Raw genomic sequence first — 19,055 nt, forward strand, 5'->3', positions numbered from 1 at the left:
GAACCGGAAGGGCAGCCCTGGCCGGACAAAGACAACTTCCAGGTCCCATGGTCATCTCCACCAATCGGAATGCTCGGAGGACGACGGGGCCTCGAGAGGGACTTTCCGCGCTGTGGGCGGGGCGCGGGCAGAATGCCCAGTACTCTTGCCACTTCGTTAGCTTCCCGCTGGAGCTGTGGTTCGTGAAGTGTCCGTGGCTTCGGCCCTGTGTGTTTCTCGAGGATCACTTGACCCAGGCTCCCTTCTCGGCGGCTTTTCTCGAGCTGGGCCTCCGCCGTCTGCTTCATGGCGTGGGCCTGAAGGGCGCCTCCGCTCTTAATCCTTGGTAAGTCCCTCCCGTTTAGGGATGTGGACTCGACGCGCGGGAGCCAGGAATGCAGAAAGCAGTTTATTCTCATTTCGGTGTTAGGAATCTTGCCTCGGGGTTCTTTCTCCTCCCGTGTCAGTCCTAGGGTAATCTCTTGCATTCACATTCCAGATCCTTTACAGATCTTTCTCGACATCCCAGATACCTGTGTTGAGCTCCAGAGCCAACCGTCCAGAAGACATCTTCCAATTGGTTATCCCAGTGTTAATATGCCTTTTGAGTATCTCAAGTTCATCTCCAGACCTGCCTCCACTCAGCCCCTGTAGTTCACGTGTTGCTGAACTGCATCATCCTTTAATTCCTCCCTAACCAGAAAATTTTAGTATCATTCTAGAACCATTTTCATTGCCTTTCAATCCCATTGTTTACTGAATTCTCCCTATTTCTCCCCCCCGCCCTTTGGGCGGTATTTGTGAGAAAGTATAATCATTTTAATCTTTTGTGTTAAATTCTGTGATTAATTACATTCACGATGTTGTGTAACCTTCACCATTAGTTCTGTTCAACCTTATCCTTTTATGTGTGATATACAGTTTTGTTGAAAAGATGTCTTTCTACGTTAAACAGTCTTGGCATTCTTGTTGAGAATCAACTGGCTACATATACGTAAACGTGTATTTCTGGACTATCTATAGTACAGTGGTCTATATATTATTTTGTTAGTACATTTATTACTATTAGGATTGAAGTCAGGGGTACCTAACCACTGAGCCACATCCCCAGCTAAGTTGCTGAGGCTGGCTTCAGACTTGTGATCCTCCTGCCTCAGCCTCCTGAGTCAATACTGTTTTAATTACTTTAGTTACAGCTGTTTGGAAGTTGCACCTTGTAAGCTCTTCAGTTTTTTCTTTTTTCAATATCATTTTGTTAATGTCAGATTTTTTTTTTCACTTCCATATGAACTGAGAATTGACTTTTCCAGTTCTTCAAAAAAGGCTTTAGGAATTGTATTGAATTTGTACCTTGCTGTGTATATCATTGACAACTGTGTATTATTATTATTTAATATTTTTATTTCAGATGTATACAACACCTTTATTTAATTTTATGTATTTTTATATGGTGCTGAGGATTGAACCCAGTGCGGCAAACCTGCTAGATGAGCACTGTACCACTGGGCCACAACCCTAGACCTACAACTGGATATTATTGACAACAGTTATGTGTACCTATCCATGAACATGGGATATATTCCCATTCTTTTAGTTCTTTGTTAATTTTATTCAGCTTTCAGGTTTTCAGGATGTGTCATTCATTTAGATGATATTTTGATTGAATTACTTCCTCTTCATATTTATTGCTAGTGTGGAAAACAACTGTTTATGTATATTGTTATTGTATCCTTGCAACTTTACTGAATTTGTTTATTAGCTATGGTAGCTATACTGTGGATTCTTTGGAATTTTCTACATATTAGACAGTGTAGTCTCTTAGTCTGTGATTACAGATTGCTTTATCTCTTTTCCAATACAGTTTTTTTTTTTTTTTTTTTTACGTGTTTGCTTTTTTCTTCTTCTTTTTTTTTTTTTTAAATCTGGTAGCTCTGGATACTGGAACAGTGTTGAACTGCAGCAGTGGAAGTGAGCATTATGTTTTACTCTTGATGTTAAGGAAAAAGCTTTTCATCATTGAGTATGAAGTTTCTCATACTGTGGATTTTTCATTAATACCTCTATCATGTTAAAGAATTTCCTCACTATTTAAGTTTTCTGAGATGTTATGAAAGGGTGTTGGATTTGATCAGATCTCTTTTCTGTACCAATTGGGATGCTTGTATACTAACTGTCTTCATTCTAGTTTTGTAATGTATTATATTAATTGATCTCATGTGGAACTAATTAGGATGAATTCTACTTGGTTATGATGAATAATATATAATATGCTTTTGGATATATATATATATATATATATATATATATATATCTTCATTTATTATTTATTTATTTTTATGTGGTGCTGAGGATCAAACCCAGGGCCTCACACCTTTTGAGGCAAGTGCTCTACCACTGAGCTATAGCCCCAGCCCTGATTTGTTTATATTTTGTTGATTATTTTTGCATTTGTATTCATAAGAGATATTGATCTGTAATTTCTTGTGGTGCATTTATCTGGCTTCGTTACCAATGTAATGCTGGCCTCATAAAATGTGTTAAGAAACGTTCCTTCTTCTTCAATTTTTTGCAAGAGTTTGAAAAGCATTGTTAGAAATATCTCCCTAAAAGTTTAATAGAATTCACAGGTAAAGCTGTGTGGCACTTTGTTTTGTTGAGAAGTTTCAATTGCTGATTCAATCTGTACTTGTTATACATCTGTTGAGGTTTTCTATTTCTTCTTGAATCAGTTTAGGAAGTTTTTATGTTTTAAGGAATTGGCATGTAATTATTAATACTAATCTCTTATATCTGTAATGTTGAGAGTAAACGCCTCACTTTTAATTTCTGATTTTAGTCATTTGTGTAATATCTTTTTCATTCTTCATTAGTCTAGCTTAAGTAAGGGTCCTCAATTTTGGGGTGTGTGTGTATGTGTGTTTGTTTTAAAGAAACCTTGCTATGTTGCCCAGGCTTGTCTCAAATTCCTGGGCTCAAGCGAAGCTCCTATCTCAGCCTCCCAAGTAGTAGAAATTACAGGCAGTTACCACCATGCCTGGTTTCATTGATTTTTGTTTGTTTGTTTTTCTGTACTCTAATTTGTTGATCTCTATTCTGATTGTCTTATTCCTTTTCTTCTGTTAGCTTTGGGTTTCGTATGCTCTTCTTCTTATAGTTCCTTAAGGTGTGAACTTTAGGTTTTTGATTTGAGAACTTTCTTCTTTTGGAGGGGGGAGTTTACTGGGGATTGAGCTTAGGGGCACTCTACCACTGAGCCACATCCCCAGCCCTTTTTTGTATTTTATTTAGAGACAGGGTCTCACTGAGTTGCCTAGCACCTTGATTTTTTTCTGAGGCTGGCTTTGAACTTTGGATTCTCCTACCTCAGTCTCCTGAGGCACTGGGATTACAGGCATGCACCACCGCACCCAGCTTCTTCTTTTTTAATATGGTTATTTACAAATGTGTATTTCCCCTCTGATCACTGCTTTTACTCTAACTTATAAGTTTGGGTATATGTTATTTTTATTTGTGAAAATTTCCAGTTTTTGTTCAGCTGCTATTTTCTTTTTTTAGAGAGAGAGAGAGAGAATTTTAATATTTATTTTTTAGTTTTCGGCGGACACAACATCTTTGTTTGTATGTGGTGCTGGGGATCGAACCCGGGCTGCACGCATGCCAGGCGAGCGTGCTACCACTTGAGCCACTTCCCCAGCCCATCAGCTGCTGTTTTCTAACATCATCTCATCATGTTTAGAGAAGATACTTTAGTTATCTATCTTATTAAAAAATAAATAAACTAGACATGTTTTATAGCCTAATGTATGGTCTATCCTGGTGAATGTCCCACATGCACTTGAGAAGAATGTGTATCCTATTATTGGATGGGGTGATCTATGTCTGTTAGGTCTAGTTGGTTTTAAGATGTTCAAGTTCTCTATTTACTTACTAATCTGGTTTTTATTCTAGCACTTATGGATTATAGGATATTGTAGTCTCCAACTATTATTGTAGAACTGTTTTACTACTTCTTTTAATTGTATCAAGTTTTTGCATCATATATTTTGAAAGTCTGTTACTAGATAAGTACATTTTTATATAATCTTACTGTATTGAAATGTTTATTAATATATGTTATTTTATCTTTTTAACCTTTTTAAATTAAGGTCTATTTTGTCTAAATTTAGTATAACCACCCCAGTTCTCTTATTTACTATCTACATGGAACATCTTATTTTATTAATTTCAGCCTTTTTCAACCTAATTGTGTCTTAAGGTCTAAATGAGTTTGTAGACAGCATGTAGTTGGACCATGGTTATTTGTTGTTGTTGCTATTTATTTTATTTACCAAAGATTGAACCTAAGGATGCTTAACCACTGAGCAACATCCCCAGGCCTTTTTATTTTTTCAGACAGGATCTCGCTAGTTTGCTTAGGGCCTCACTAAGTTCCTGAGCTGGCTTTGAATTTGCAATCCTCCAACCTCACCCTCTCAAGTTACTGGAATTACATGTGTGGGCCACTGTGCCCAGTTGGACTATGTTTTTTAAAAAACTATCTGCTCATCTCTGTCTTTTAATTGGAGAGTTTAAACCATTTATATTAATAATGTTAAGGAGGAACTTATATCTGTCATTTTTCTATTTTTTTATTGTTGATACCTTACTGCTTTTTAAAGTTCTCATTTCTTCCATTACTATTGCCTTTTCTGTTTAGTTAGTTTTTGTTTAATCTTGAAGTGTTTGATTTCTGCATTATTTCTTTTTGTAATCTACTGATACTTCCTTTGTGGCTACAATAGGATTTAACATCTGTATTAATCTGTTTTCTGCTGCTAACAATACCGCAGACTGGGTAAGTTAGAAAAAAAAAAAAAAGAGGTTTATTTTGGCTCACTGGTCTGGTTCAAAGTTGAGGAGCCAGTCTGTTGATAGTCTTGAAGCCTGTAGAGTCCCAAAGTGGCAGGGGACATCATTTGGAAAGAGTGTATATGTATGTGTGTGTGTGTGTGTACCTTTTCTAGTCTCTCTCCTTTTTCTTATAAAGCCATTAGTATCCAATCATGTAGTCTCCACCTGATAACCTTGACTAGTCCTAATCATATTACAAAGGTCCCATTTCTCAATACCATAATCAGATTAAGTTTCCACCCTCTTAATACCGTACAGTGGGGATTGAAATCCATCAATTTAATCATCTAATTTGAATTGACACCAATTTAACTTCAATTCATTCAAAAGCTCTGGTCCTATATATCTCTGTACTTTTTTGTTGATTGAGGTAAGAGATGACATCATATGTGTCCATTAATATAGGTATTTTATACATTTGACTTTTAGGTCATTAAGAAAATTAAAAGTGTAGTTAGAAATTATAATTAATCTTATTGAGGATCTGTTTTTGTTTCACAGGTTGCTTCTTTGTTATTGCTTTGGAGATTGTCTTTGGCTTGTGACATTGGTTCTAATGTTTGATGAAGCTTTCTGAGTATTTCCTAGTAGGAATTTGTTGAACTTTGTAAAAATCATAACATTTGGGGAGTTTTTTACCTTTATTTCCTCAAATACTCTTTCTGCCCTTCTTTCTGTCTTCTTCTTTGGAACTTACACTTTCTGACTCAGCTTCAAGAAAGAAAGAAACAGTATTTGTTTTGTTTGTATGTTTCCATATCATTTTATTTGGGAACCAGACATCTAAGGATTAGGATATTCAAAGCAATCACTTATATGGAGGAAAATAGAAGGCTTTAATCAGGGATGGATACAGGCTCAGAAAAGAACTAAGAAGACCATAAGCTTTTACCTTAGGTTGATCCCCTAGCACAGAGAGAATTTAAACACCAACCAACCAAACAAAAAACCAGCAAACCTGATGGAAGAGAGTTTCTGATTTTGAGTCACCATGTTTTAAGATTCAGGTGTCCAATTTTCATGAAAAAATCACAAAGCATAAAAGATTCAGCAAAGTATGAACTATTCAAAAGAATAAATCAACAGAAACTGTCTCTCAGGAATCCCATATGTCTGGCTTATAGACAAAGGCTTTAAAACAGCTGGTTTTTGTTTTATTTATTTATTTGAGATAGGGTTTTGCTAAGTTGCTGAAGGTGGCTTCAAAGTTGTAATTTTCCCTTTGTCAGCCTCCTGAATCAAGTCGCTGGAGTCATAGGCAGGCATTCTTACCAGAGTGATGTTTTATTCTGATCACAGATAGTGTCATTATCTTAAAAACAAAAAACAAAAAAAAAAAACAAAAAAAAAAAAAACAAGGCATCCCTGTAACTATAGGTTGAACTTCAGTTTCCTTATTTTACTGTTAAGGATTTTCCCATTCTGGCTCATGCCTATTGCATTGTGCATTGCTTTGTTTCATACAGACCCATATTCTACTCATACATTAATGTTATTGTTCTAAGGTACAAAGCCACATGCTGAAAAAAATTGAGCATATTTGAAAACCAAAGTTAGTTTTCTGTGTTTGGCATAGGATATTATAACATATGGCAATGGTAGGCATTGAAAGAGTATATAAAGTCTGTTTCGAAAATGGACTCAAAGATAAAAATAGCATGTATATCATCACTGATTCAATGGCCAACATCGGAATTGCTATATTAGATAAAATACACAATGTTGTACAATGCATAATATGTATTCTATCTAATATCAGGAAATAATATGAAGTGTAATATGACATCATATATGATGTGCAGTAGTCCAAATGTTTAGCTTGAATCCATTAGGCATTCAGATATTATGACTAATTTGCAGGAAACATCAGGCATAGAAGAATAAATTCAATAACTCCTTGAGGAAGCAACCATTCAAATTCAGGATTTTTGCACTTCAGTTGACCAGATTTCTGCAATGAGACAGTGCCTTTAATTAATCACTCAATCAATTAATTAATTTTCTGGATACCAGGGATTGAACCCGGGGTGCTTAACCACTGAACCACATCCCCAATTTCTCTCCCTCTTTTTGTATATTTTATTTTGAAGTAGGATCTCCTTAAATTGCTTAGGGTCTTGCTGGATTGCTGAGACTGGCTTAGACCTTGCCATTCTCCTGTCTCAGCCCTCCAAGCTACTAGGATTATAGGAATGTGCCACCATGCCTGGCTCAGTATCTTGATTTTTTAAGTGTCACATTTTAAAAAGCTTAAGGGCAGTAACTAGATACAATGTGTGGATTGGAAACTGGGAATGGTCAATAGAATATTTACTTGTAGTTAGTTAGGTATTACATGAAGGGAAATTTTCCTGAAATATTACTGATTTGAGACGGCCAGCTGTAAAGAAAATGTGTGATTCACGAATTAGAGAAAAATTTACTCAAATTAGAAGATATTGTGTATCAAATAAAGCAGATTACTAAACTGGTTTCTTTAAAAAATGTATACACACAACAGGATGTGCATGGAAAATACTGATTGGTAGTGGAATTTAATGTTATTTTAGCTTGTCTCTATTTTCTATTTCTTGGCAAGGCATATTACATTGAGTATGTAAGAAAATTTTATTTAAGCAAATTATATTAAGATTTACTTGTATGTTTGCAGTATATATTTGAATTAAGAAATACAGAGGCTGGGGTTGTGGCTCAGTGATAAGAGCACTTGCCTTGCACGTGTGAAACACTGGGTCCTATCCAGCACCACATAAAAGTAAATAAAGGTATTGTGTCCATCTACAACTAAAAAAAAATTAAAAAAAATACATAAAAGTTGGTAACCAAAATATTAACCATTGTTTTGTCAGGATGTCAGTTCAGAAGGTTTATAATTTTTTTCCTAATATTATTTGAATACCTTAAAATCAGTATTACATAACTATATAAGGAGACATGAAGCAAAACTACTTCCTGCAGGGGTGCAGCCATGTCTACGGTAATAGACAAGACACAGAGAGAGCATAATTTTTTTTTTTTTATTGCTTCTCTGTATGATCTGCATGCACTATCCACAGGGAAACATTTGCAAATGACTAACCAGGAAAACAGCCTATGCCTTTTGAAGAGTAAAAGAGGCCAGAATTATTTTAAACATCAAGACTTGTGTAGTACTTTAATAATCATTGTTTTGTTCCCAGATACACTATAAATTCACTCAGGACAAGGACTTTAAACTTAATTATGCTGTTGCTTTGTATTTTACCATTGAATCCTTTTAAAATAAAATTCCCATTTTCCAGTCACAGTTTGAAACAACCTTGTTCATTCCTATCCTCTTTTTTTTTTTTTTTTAAGTTGTAGGTGGGCACAATACCTTTATTTTATTTATTTTTATGTTGTGCTGAGGATGGAACCCAGTGCCTCATATGTGCTAGGCAAGTCCTCTACCACTGAGCTACAACCCCAACCCCATTCCTATCCTCTTCACTGACTGAAATACAGTACCAGGGGCTTTTGGACTTGGGAGTCAGAAGTTTTGACTTAGAGATTTCCTTTATCATACCATCCTCATAGCGTAAAGATTAAATGAGATGCCTGTGAAATTCTTACCCGGGTACACAGTGGGCTCTCAATAAACTATGGGTGATTTGAGTCACAACTGTTAAGTAAGTGCTGCTTTCAAACAGGACTTACACATGAAAGATGGGCAAAAGATTCCTTGCTCTAGCACGCGTTCTTCCTCTGAGGTTCCACAGATAGTACCTCTCAGGCCAAAGCCACCCCTGCTCTAAGCGGCTGCTGCCATCACAGTTGCTGCCTGTCCAAGTCTAGACATTAATCTACCACCGCACAGGTGCAGCCCAGGCGAGCACGCTCTGCGCATGCGCATTTCCAGAGTCGGTCTAAAAACCAAGGTGGGGCTCGGTGAAAAGGAAACCCCGCCTTGCTGCCCGGTGTTCGGCCAATGAGCTTTCTTGTCTTCGTCCCGAGCCTATGAGACGGGGCAGGGGGTGGAGCGGAGGGCGGAAGGAGCCGCTTTCACGTGAGTAGGGGGCAGGGTGCGGGGGCAGGGCGGCTGGGGAGGCCCTGGTGGCGGAGCCTCCGGGACGGTGGACAGCAGGCGGTAGAGGAGGAGACGGCGGGTCGGGTAGGGCCGCGTTTCCCCTCCTACCAACCCCGGGGGCATTTTGCAGTAGCCCCTGTGGGAAGTCAAGCTGTGTTCTCGCCCCGTGGGTCTAGCTGGAGTCTGCGTTCAGGTCCCTCGACGGGCCGAGTTTTGAGGATAGCCGTGATTGGGGCGGGGGTGGGGGCGAGCCGTGGTTGGGAGAGGGCGCATGCGCAGCTTGACGCTCCGGGAGCCCCTGCCCAAACCGGTTCCCCCTGTCTGGGTGGGTGTCTTGTCTTCTGAGCTCTGCGGTTGCTGCCCTTCTCCCCTTCACCCAACCCCCCTCCCCAGCGAAGCCGGTTTGTGTCTTGACTTTCTTGTTTTCGTTTCTCCCCTTTGGGAATCAGACTGTCCCTTCCGCCTCAGTTTCTCCCAGTTGCCTACTAGGCCTGTATGTGTGGCTGACTTGGGCCTCAGGCTTGGCGTCCTGGGCTGCGCCAAGTTTCAAAGGCTTGCTCTTTTAGTGTCGCTCTATCATCTCATGTTTGTCTTTCTTTTTCCCCGCCTGCAATTAAAGTGCCTTTGACATCCCACTCATCCTATCTACTAGAAGCGTCTGCCTCAACACCTTGTTGCTGTATCTTGGTTTTCAGCAACCTTCAGGGTTTTGTGTGTTAAGCTAGAGGGTAACCCCGGCCTCCAGGACTTCGCTATCCACTGCTTAGTACTTTGGTCCATGGGCTTCTAACATTCAAACTGTTAAGCATTTGCATACCTCTGGTTACTGAGGATTCCTTTTCATTTATCTTAGAAGTAAATTCCTTTTCATTTATCTTAGAAGGAAACTGTTAAATGATTATGCTACTAGTGTTCCCTTAGTTTAAAATCATATTTCAACTTGAATTTGAGATCTTTTGGCTTTTGTCAATTGGAGGGTGTGGCGCGGGGAGACTTCATTTGATATTTTCATTTAGACCAACACCTGTATTTATTTTTGTTATGAGTAGAAGTAACGAGTGTGTGCGTTTCCAACTGCTTTCTTTAGGCAGGAAAAACTTTACCACATTAAACCATTGTTTGAAAAGTAGTTAGGAATAAAGTGTAGGTGCCAAGAAAGGACACTTTTTTTTTTTTTTAAATGGAGGACCTTTGCCTTAATTCAGGTCTGTGTAGGGTGCTATAAATTATACTAGAAACTTTAAGTAGAGCTTAAAAAACTGAAAATGAATACAGGAGAGATTGATGATCGTTCTTGTACACTTTAGTTTGTATTAATAAGATTTGAATCCATTATTGATTTGTATGTATTGGTGACATTTAAAATTCACATGTAGCTCTAATACAAAATATTAACTCGGTCTCATGCCAAAGTTGCCATATTGCTAGATTGGGGTACACTTCCTTTCATTGTTTCAGATTTGTAAGTTTGTAGTTAACTCATTGGTCTTAATAAGAGATGTTTGAAAAGTTAACCTGTCAGCTATATGCATTTTGGCATATTTGGTATTGTATTTTGTATAAAATATAAAAGTGATTAACAGTATGGGAGTACTCTGATACATGTTTCCTATCTTCTCTGCATGTTGAGAGAAGTGTCTTGTACACATTACATACTCTACCTTCATGAGGGGACATGATTTTCCATAATATAACCAAACTTAACAGCCCAGACTTTTTAGAGCAGTCATTGTCTTTTATTTAGTAAAATTTCAGTTAAAGCTTCATTGTTTTGATAATGGCTTTTGAGTATAGGCATTAGAAAATAATGGTTTAAATCATTGCTACTTTCAGTATCTTTATAAAAACACTGGTATGCTAAGGATCTGACATAGTCTGCACATAATTATGTTTGCAATTTTCAATATTATGAGATATTATTAGATTATCAAGAATGTGGGATAAATGAATACAACACTCTTAAATCTTTCTTGTCTATAGAACTCAAATATTATTTTAAAAGTGCCAATTTAACTAATATATATGAAGCAAAATTTGGCATGTCATTTTGGCACGTTTTAACCGCTTTGTTTTTTACTGGCTTTACATAGTTTAAATTCAGAGGAAAGAAATTCCAGAGCTTAAGAAATTGATGCACATGGCTGTACCTGAAAAACAACAACAATCTGGGTGTAGTGGCCCATGACTGTGATTCCAGTGACTAGGGATGCTGAGGCAGGAGAGTTGCAAGTTAAGGCCAGCCTTAGCAACTTAGGGCACATCCTGTCTCTGAATAAAAAATAAAAAGCTAGAATGTAGCACAATTGCACAGTACCAAAACAAAACAAAAAAATCACTAGAACAACTTAATGTGTTTTTAATTTTTTTTTAAAGTTATACATGGGCACAATATCTTTATTTTTGTTTGTTTATTTTTATGTGGTGCTGAGGATTGAACTCAGGGTCTCACACGTGGGAGGCAAGTGCTCTACCACTGAGCTACAACCCCAGCCCAACGGTGTTTCTTTTTTATGTTTGCATAATCTGGTACCTGATCATTCTCTTCCACCTTCATCTCTCTTCTTGTATTGTTATTTAGGAAACTTTTAAGTCAAAACAATATTGGATGGACATTTACTCTTATATTGTAACCACTCTTATTGGCTCTATTTGCCTTATTTTTATTCCAAATATGGAAGTATGTAAGTCATGAACATGTTTATAGAATTTAGCCTAGAAGTGTCCCTTCTCTTTCCAAATCAACTACTCTGAGGTAGTCATCAATGAGAATTTCTTGATGTTTGTTCCTTCTCTCAGTCCAGAGTTCTATGAGACCTGATTCCCCCTGCATCCCATTTTCTGATCACCATAGAGTAAAATAAAGCTATAAGCCTGCCTTTAAGTTTGTGCTTGACATTAAATAGTATGTATTACTGTGGCTTTAAAATGTGAGTGTATTTGTCTGTATGTTTTTGTATGTTGTTGTGGTTGAACCCAGGGCCTTGCACATGCTAGGCAAGTGCTCCACCACTGTGCTACATCCCTAGCCTGAGAAATATTAGTTATATGGCTGTGTTGCCAGATTTGAGGGTTTGTATCTGTCCAAGAGAAAATGCATAATTGTTACATATTTTCAGTTAGGCTCATATCAGCATCAGCACTGTGTTAGAAACCACTAGTCCTTGGGATCTGTAAAACTGTGGTAATGACATTTTTCTCTTTACTAATGTCTTACATTTATTAAGATATATTAACAAATGAATTTCTGTGGTAATTTTAATGTTATTTATGTTATTAACATAGCTTAAAAATACCCTATTTAAAACTTTCTCTTTTCCATTTTTATTTATACATATTGGTAATGTAACTTGACAATCTGTAATTATAAACTTGTTTTCCCTAATCTGAAGATGATGTTTCTATCACTTAAAGATGAATTAATATAAGAATGTATTAAATATAATCAAGAGTAATAAGGTCATTCAAGTCTAAATTGTATTGAATATTGGGTATTTGTATAATATTAATAAAAAGAGCCATGAGTTAATAATTTTAATATTTTTTATAGAGGTAATAAATTCTCTTGTACCCTTCAGGGTGTCTTAGTAAACTGACTCTAGGAATGTGTTATAAAAGTCACTTTTGTACTGTGACACATGATTTTCTATCTAGACCTCAAATACACCTGCAGAAGAGGAATGGTTCCTTCCTTATTATAGTTACCTGTTGAATTCTGTGAATTCAGGAAAAGCTGATTTCTGTCTAACCTCAAACTAATACTTACCTCAAAAATTGTCTCCCTGCAGATAGTCTTTTTTATACTTTTTTAACTGTATGGAAAGATCTATCAGATAGGTTTAAAATACCTGTGGAACATAATATTTGTGAATTTTGTATCTTTCTAGTGGCTACTATCTGATGTGAATGAGGGGCTCAGTGCAGTGCTAATGGACTGCTCACTTATAAATGTTCCTCCATTTTTGTTTAACTGTGGATCAGGTCCTCAGATAAGAAGGTGAAGAAAACTTATGTCTTCTGCCAAACATTTTTGGTTTCCCAATGTGCATTTCCCTGGCATGCAAACAGAAATCACACAAAAGAGAAACTATGTTTTACTGCATTATCTTAGATTTTGATAAACATTGGATTCTTACTTGCTTGGAATTAAATTCACTTAGATAAAAGAGAAGTAATACAAAAAACATTTCAGATCTAAGTGCAACAGACAGGTGGATATTCTAAATGAAATAGATTCATTTCCTTACTAAAGGAGAAGGAACTATATTGACTAATAATAATAAGAAAAGGTTTTAGAAAACCCCTTATTGCTTAAAATATTTATATTTTTATATTTATAAAATGCTATGTAAATTCTTCAGAAATGTGTTCAGAAAAAGAGGATACTTAAAAATATGCTAGCAAGGTCAGAAGTGTAATTTGACCTTGTGAATGAGTAGTATATTAACAATAAGCTGGTTTTCTTTGTATTCTCAGAGGTAAGTTCTATTGTGGAAGTGGCTTCCAAATAACAATATCAGTATTTAGTTTTAATGATATTTTATAGAAGTGACATAAAGGCAGCATACCTGGAGTTCTGGAAAAAAAATCAAAGTCCTGTTTCCTGAAATAGCTAGAGGAACATGGAGATTTGTTTTTTTTCAGGTGTCAATCGTATTGCACTCACACAATCAGGCAGAGTTAAATGAACGGCTTTATTTGCATTTCATCCCCTCTTCTTACCACTTGTATCTTTCATGAGAGGAGTCTAGAGAGACTGTTGACTTAGGGTCAGAATGACATGGACATCCCAAAGTCTTGCACTTAGCATGTGACTCAGGTAGCTCTGAGACTCAGTTTCTTCATTTGTTAAAATTGATCTTCTTACACCTACCTTACGAAATCATACTGAAAAAAAACCTGATATTTTCCCCACTTTTCTAGGTACTTAGATTCACAAAAGTATAGAAAGTATTGGTCCCCTCCTATTACATAACTTGATCATAGCATTGCCCAAGTCAAAAAGAGGACCCAGGAATTCAATGTTCAAGTCTGTTTTTTCCTAGTTGTAGATGGACAGAATGTCTTTGTTTGTTTAATTTTATGTGGTGCTAAAAGTCTAACCCAGTGCCTCACACATAGTAGGCAAGTGCACTGCCACTGAGCTACAGCCCCAGCACCACCCCCCCCCCCCGTTTTTTTCCTATTATAATAGTTTAAAATCTTAATAAGGTTTGATTACTCATGAAAAAGTGAAAAATGACTGAAAACAATGTTTTTTTTTAGGCATTTTACTGTGTTTTGTGAGGTTTTGACCTTAAAAATCCCACAAAACTACAGTCAATCTTTAAAAACTTTTATTGAAGGATGAATTGATACATGAAATGTGGCATACATACTAATGAAAAGTTAGCCTTAAAAAGGAAGGAAATTCTAACACATGCAACATGAATAAGCTTTGAACACATGCTTACTGAAATAAGCTACTTACATAGAACAAATACTTTATAATTCCATTGCTTATAAGGTACCTAAGTAGGCAGATTCATAGGGACAAAGTAGAATGTTGGCTCCCAGAGGCTGTGGGGAGAGGAAATGGAGAGTTACTATTAATGGGTGCACTTTCAGTTGGGAAATATGAAAACATTCTCGAGGTAGTTGGTGATGAAGATTTCCCAATAGTGTGAGTGTACTTAATGCCACAGACTGTATTCTTACATGTGACTAAAATGATAAAGTTTATGTTATGTATATTTAACTACCAATGTAAAAAGATTGCAACTTGTAAAATATTTTTAAAAAAACTTTTGCTTTATAAATTCCTATATTTTATTTCAGATATCTTTTCTATATTGGGGGTGGGAGGGTACTAAGCATCAAACCTAGGCACACTTAACCACTGAACTGAAGTCCCCAACCCTTTTTGAGACAGGGTCTCACTAAGTTGCTAAGGGTAGATTTGGACTTCTAGTCCTCCTTCCTCAGCTTCCAGAGTCAGTAGGATTACAGGTGTGTGCCACTATGCCCCATTCAGGTACTTTTTGTAGTTCATCTGGTATTTTAAAAAGTCATTTAGTAGTTAAAAGAAGTAAACTGTCACAGGCATCATAGGTTAAAAATTGTCTAAGAGGAATTTTTAGATAAGCTGGATTTTCTTGCTTTTAATAGTGAGTTCCATCAAGATAATTAATTTTTATTTATTTATTTATTTTAGTTTTGGGGTTTTAAAGCTAACCTGGAATCAATCAAAAGGCATAAATTAATATGGTTATCTTAGTTCACAAATATCAGAGAAACAGCCCTCAAATTCAGTCAGATTTCAAACAAAGACATCTATTATTTATCAATTAGTAGTGGTGAAAAGGAATTTTTTTTAAAGGTGGGATGGGTTTTCTATTGATTTTTGTTAGATTTGTCTTGCCCTCATGGGATAGTCTGTAAGAAAAATGTGAAAACAAGTGCAGGGAAACAAAATACAGAGATGGTGGTGTGGGGGGGGGGGAGTTGATGCTAACATAGTATCATTTTTATAACTTCTTTGTATCCTGCTTGTTTGATTTAGTATTATTTTACTGTGGTGCTGGGATGAAACCCAGGGCCTCTTGCAAGCAAAGCATGTGCTCTATCACTGAGCTACACCTTAACTCCTTTTTTAATTTTAAAGGACCATAAACCCCACAGGAATTGTCCTGTTATAGCATCTTTGAGATGTGATTCTTTTGCTGCTTCCTGTCTTGTTCTTTTATTTGAACAGAGAGTAATCTTACCAGGTTTGTGTTATAGAAAGATACATCTGGGAGCAGCGTAAAAAATGGATTGAATAAGGAAAACATGGAGATTAGGGGCACCAAGGAAAAAAGAGATACAGTCTAGAAATGAACGTAGGCTTCTAGATACCTGGGTTTGGACCAAGTTCCATAATTTTCTCTCTGAATTTAAGCAAGTTACCCAACCTATCTAAACCTCAATTTGTCTATCATCTGGTATTAAACCCAGAGGGTCTGTGTCATTGAGCTACATTTCCAGCTCTCCTACCTTTTTTTTTGAGACAGTTTTGTTAAGTCACCCAGACTGACCTTGAACCTGTTTCTGCCTCAGCCTTGGGAGCCTCTGGGATTAGGTTGTGTGCCACAGAGCCCAGCTATGGAATTGGTTTTGAGATGACAATAGGGCACATATAATAGAGCCTTGCTGTATATTCTCATGAAACCCTTGTCATATCTCTGCTGTACCAAGCATTGTACTGTATTATAATTACTTGTCAATAGTCCATTTTCTCTCCCACTGTAAACCTAGCAAAGGTAAGTAGTACGTTTTATTCCTCACCACGATACTATTCCTAGGGCCTGGCATATATCAGACACTTGATAGTGAATAGAAAAGAAACAAAAATACTCATGTGGTGTTCAAGAGAAAAGATAGGGTAGAGTATTATCAGCATACAATAGAAAGGTATAACCATGTTAGTTAATGAGATATTCAGGTAAAAGAGGAACAAAGGTGGAATTAAAAAAAAAATAGGCAAAGAAGCTGGGCATGGCGCTGCATACTTATAACCCCAACAGCTTGGGAGTCTGAGGAAGGAGAATTGCTTGAGAACCTGTCTTGAAATAAAAAATAAAAAGGCCTGGGATGTAACTTGGTTTTAAAGCATCCCTGGGTTCAGTCTTCAGTGAGATAGACAGACACAGAAATATATATACACCAGCAGAAGGAAAGGTACCTAAATATCTAAGAAAAGTTGGTCAGAGGTAGAATGGAAGCAAGGAGCTAGTAAGAGTTTCAGAATAAGGAAATGGCCATTTTCATTTCTTTATGCAGATAGAAGTAAAGTGAGAATTGAAAAATTCTTTGGGGGCCAGGGTTGTGGCTCAGCAGTAGAGTGCTCGCCTAGCATGCTTGAGGCCCTGAGTTTGATCCTCAGCACCACATATAAGTAAATTAGGTAAAGGTATTGTGTCCAACTATAACTAAAAAATAAATATTTTTTAAAAATAGAATGAAATTACAAAAAAATTTCTTTGGTTTTGAAATTTTGCATTACTAATAGTTTTTAAAAGAGGTTGCCACATTTTTGATAGGGACTGGTTAGTGATAGTTGGGAATTCCACTGAAGTAGAAGAGGTGAAAGCAGTTAATACTCCTTCAAGAAGAACATCTCAGCAAAACCAAGGAACTAAAGGTCAAACAATCTCTGAACTACAGGCACATTTTGTTTTCACCATGTCAAATTCAGTTATGAGTATCATCTACACTCTTTAAAAACTAGATCACTTACTGTGAGGTTGGTTTTGCTTCTATTAAATCCATGCCACAAGTTAACTGTTACTACTCAGAATATTAGTAACTAGAAACAAAATATCTAATAGTCCAAAAAAAGCTCAATTTTTTAAAAAAGGCAACACTCATTTTCCAGTAGCCAGGTGCTTTTTAAAGATTGTCCAAAGAGACCTTATGGGCAGTTTGTTCCATTTCAGTCTCCAATTAACTCGGTCTAGAGAAGATGGAGAATGAATATGAATCTTCGTTCAGCAAGAATGAGATGCATTTTTTCCAAGTTCTTTGCAAAAGTGCATAATTGAACATAAACTTGTCACTTAATGGCACAGATAGTGAATTTGGGCAAAAAATTATTAGGAGTTTTGACATCATGAGACTAATTTTCAGTCAGAATCCCTAGTGACCTTTTACGTGACAGTAAGAATAAAAACAGTGAAAGGATAGATGTAAGAAATATAGCACAATTGAACTTTAGGTATGATTCAGGAGGCAGCATAAGTGAACAAAATTACCTGTCATCTCAAGTGACTTTATTAAAGGAGTTGTAGAGAAGGAAACATCTTTGAACTTATACTTACAACATGGCCCTCTTGGTATTGACATGAAGAAACAAACCATCAGTGCCTGCCAGGCCCCAAACATATGTATATCATCTTACCTAAAACAGTAGATAATAATAACTTGTCAGCTTTACAGAATTGTTAGGATGAGAAAATGAGGTGATGGGTATATCTTATTCTTTTGTATTATAGAAAGATAAGATGTCTTTATATTGCATATTCCTTTACATATATTTAGATTAAAAACGAATTAGAGTATGAAATTAGGAAATCCAAATGTTTGCCCCAGTAATGTGTTTACTAAGTTTGATTTCTTTTTTTTAAATTTTATTTATTTTATTTTTATTAGTTGCTCATGACATTCAATGATCTTGACATATCATACATTTGATTCAAATGGGGTATGAATTTTCATTTTTCCACGTATACAGGTTGCAGGATCACATTGGTTATACGGCCACATACAGCAATACTAGTGTCTATTGTATTCTGCTGCCCTTACTAAGTTGGATTTCTTAAATCAATTAATATCTTATATTTTTTAATTGGAAGTTGGTTTTGAAAAGCTATAATTTTTGAATGCTTACAGTATTGTATATTGTTCAGTGTTTCATACATATAGTCCCTGATAATTTTTTTTTAATATTTATTTTTTAGTTTTCAGCGGACACAACATCTTTCTTTGTATGTGGTGCTGAGGATCGAACCCGGGCCGCACGCATGCCAGGCGAGCGCGCTACTGCTTGAGCCACATCCCCAGCCCCGAGTCCCCGATAATTTTTATAATAGCTTTATGAGATAGAGAGGAAACTTTTTCTCTTATGGAAACTGAAGCTCAGGGTGCCCAGGCTTATGCTATTAGTGAGTAGTAGAACTAGTAATCTTTCTTTCTTTTTTTTTTTTTTGGTGGGGGTAGTCCTGGGGCTCTCAGTTATAAGCATATAAGCTTGTGCTTTTCTACTGAGATACATCCCCAGACCCTAGAACCAGTATTCTAACTTGTGTGTTTTCCTAACTCCTAATTGTTTGCTTCACTATCACACTTATGACTGCTGTTTTTATTGTCAGTTTATGAAAATTGTTCTTAACCTTTTCATTGGGTAGCTTTCTTTTTCCATCTTTATTTGCCACTCAATTTCTTTTAATAAATGTTGAGCACCTACTATGTATCAAACATTGCTGTAAGTGCTAAATATACAGAGGTTAATGAAACATGAAAATGGAGCTTAGGTTCTAGTTTATGAGATATGTTAATGATTAAAATGTTCAGTGTGTCAAATGGTGAGAGATGCTATGGAGATGGTAGCAAGGGGGATATCAGTGCA

The 19,055-nt window shown here is 36.5% G+C and overlaps 1 protein-coding gene across 6 annotated transcripts in view; it reads left to right on the forward strand.

Moving 5' to 3' along the window:
• Positions 1-32: 32 nt before the first annotated feature.
• Rabgap1 (RAB GTPase activating protein 1) overlaps positions 33-19,055 on the forward strand; it is a 163,358-nt gene continuing 144,335 nt past the window's right edge. For 2 of the 6 annotated variants that reach the window (XM_071600922.1, XM_071600923.1), the window contains exon 1: positions 8,922-8,998. Coding sequence is in view for 1 of the 6 variants with exons in the window: in XM_071600918.1 (XP_071457019.1) it covers positions 48-325 (278 nt within the window). In the remaining 5 variants the exon portion in view is untranslated. Of the gene's footprint in view, positions 326-8,913; positions 8,999-12,798; positions 12,909-19,055 lie in introns of those variants that run through there. The other 4 variants (XM_071600921.1, XM_071600918.1, XM_027944609.2 and 1 more) reach the window with 4 other exon arrangements.

This window comes from Marmota flaviventris, chromosome 13 (genome assembly GCF_047511675.1).
Source record: "Marmota flaviventris isolate mMarFla1 chromosome 13, mMarFla1.hap1, whole genome shotgun sequence".
NCBI classification, from domain to species: Eukaryota; Metazoa; Chordata; class Mammalia; order Rodentia; family Sciuridae; genus Marmota; species Marmota flaviventris.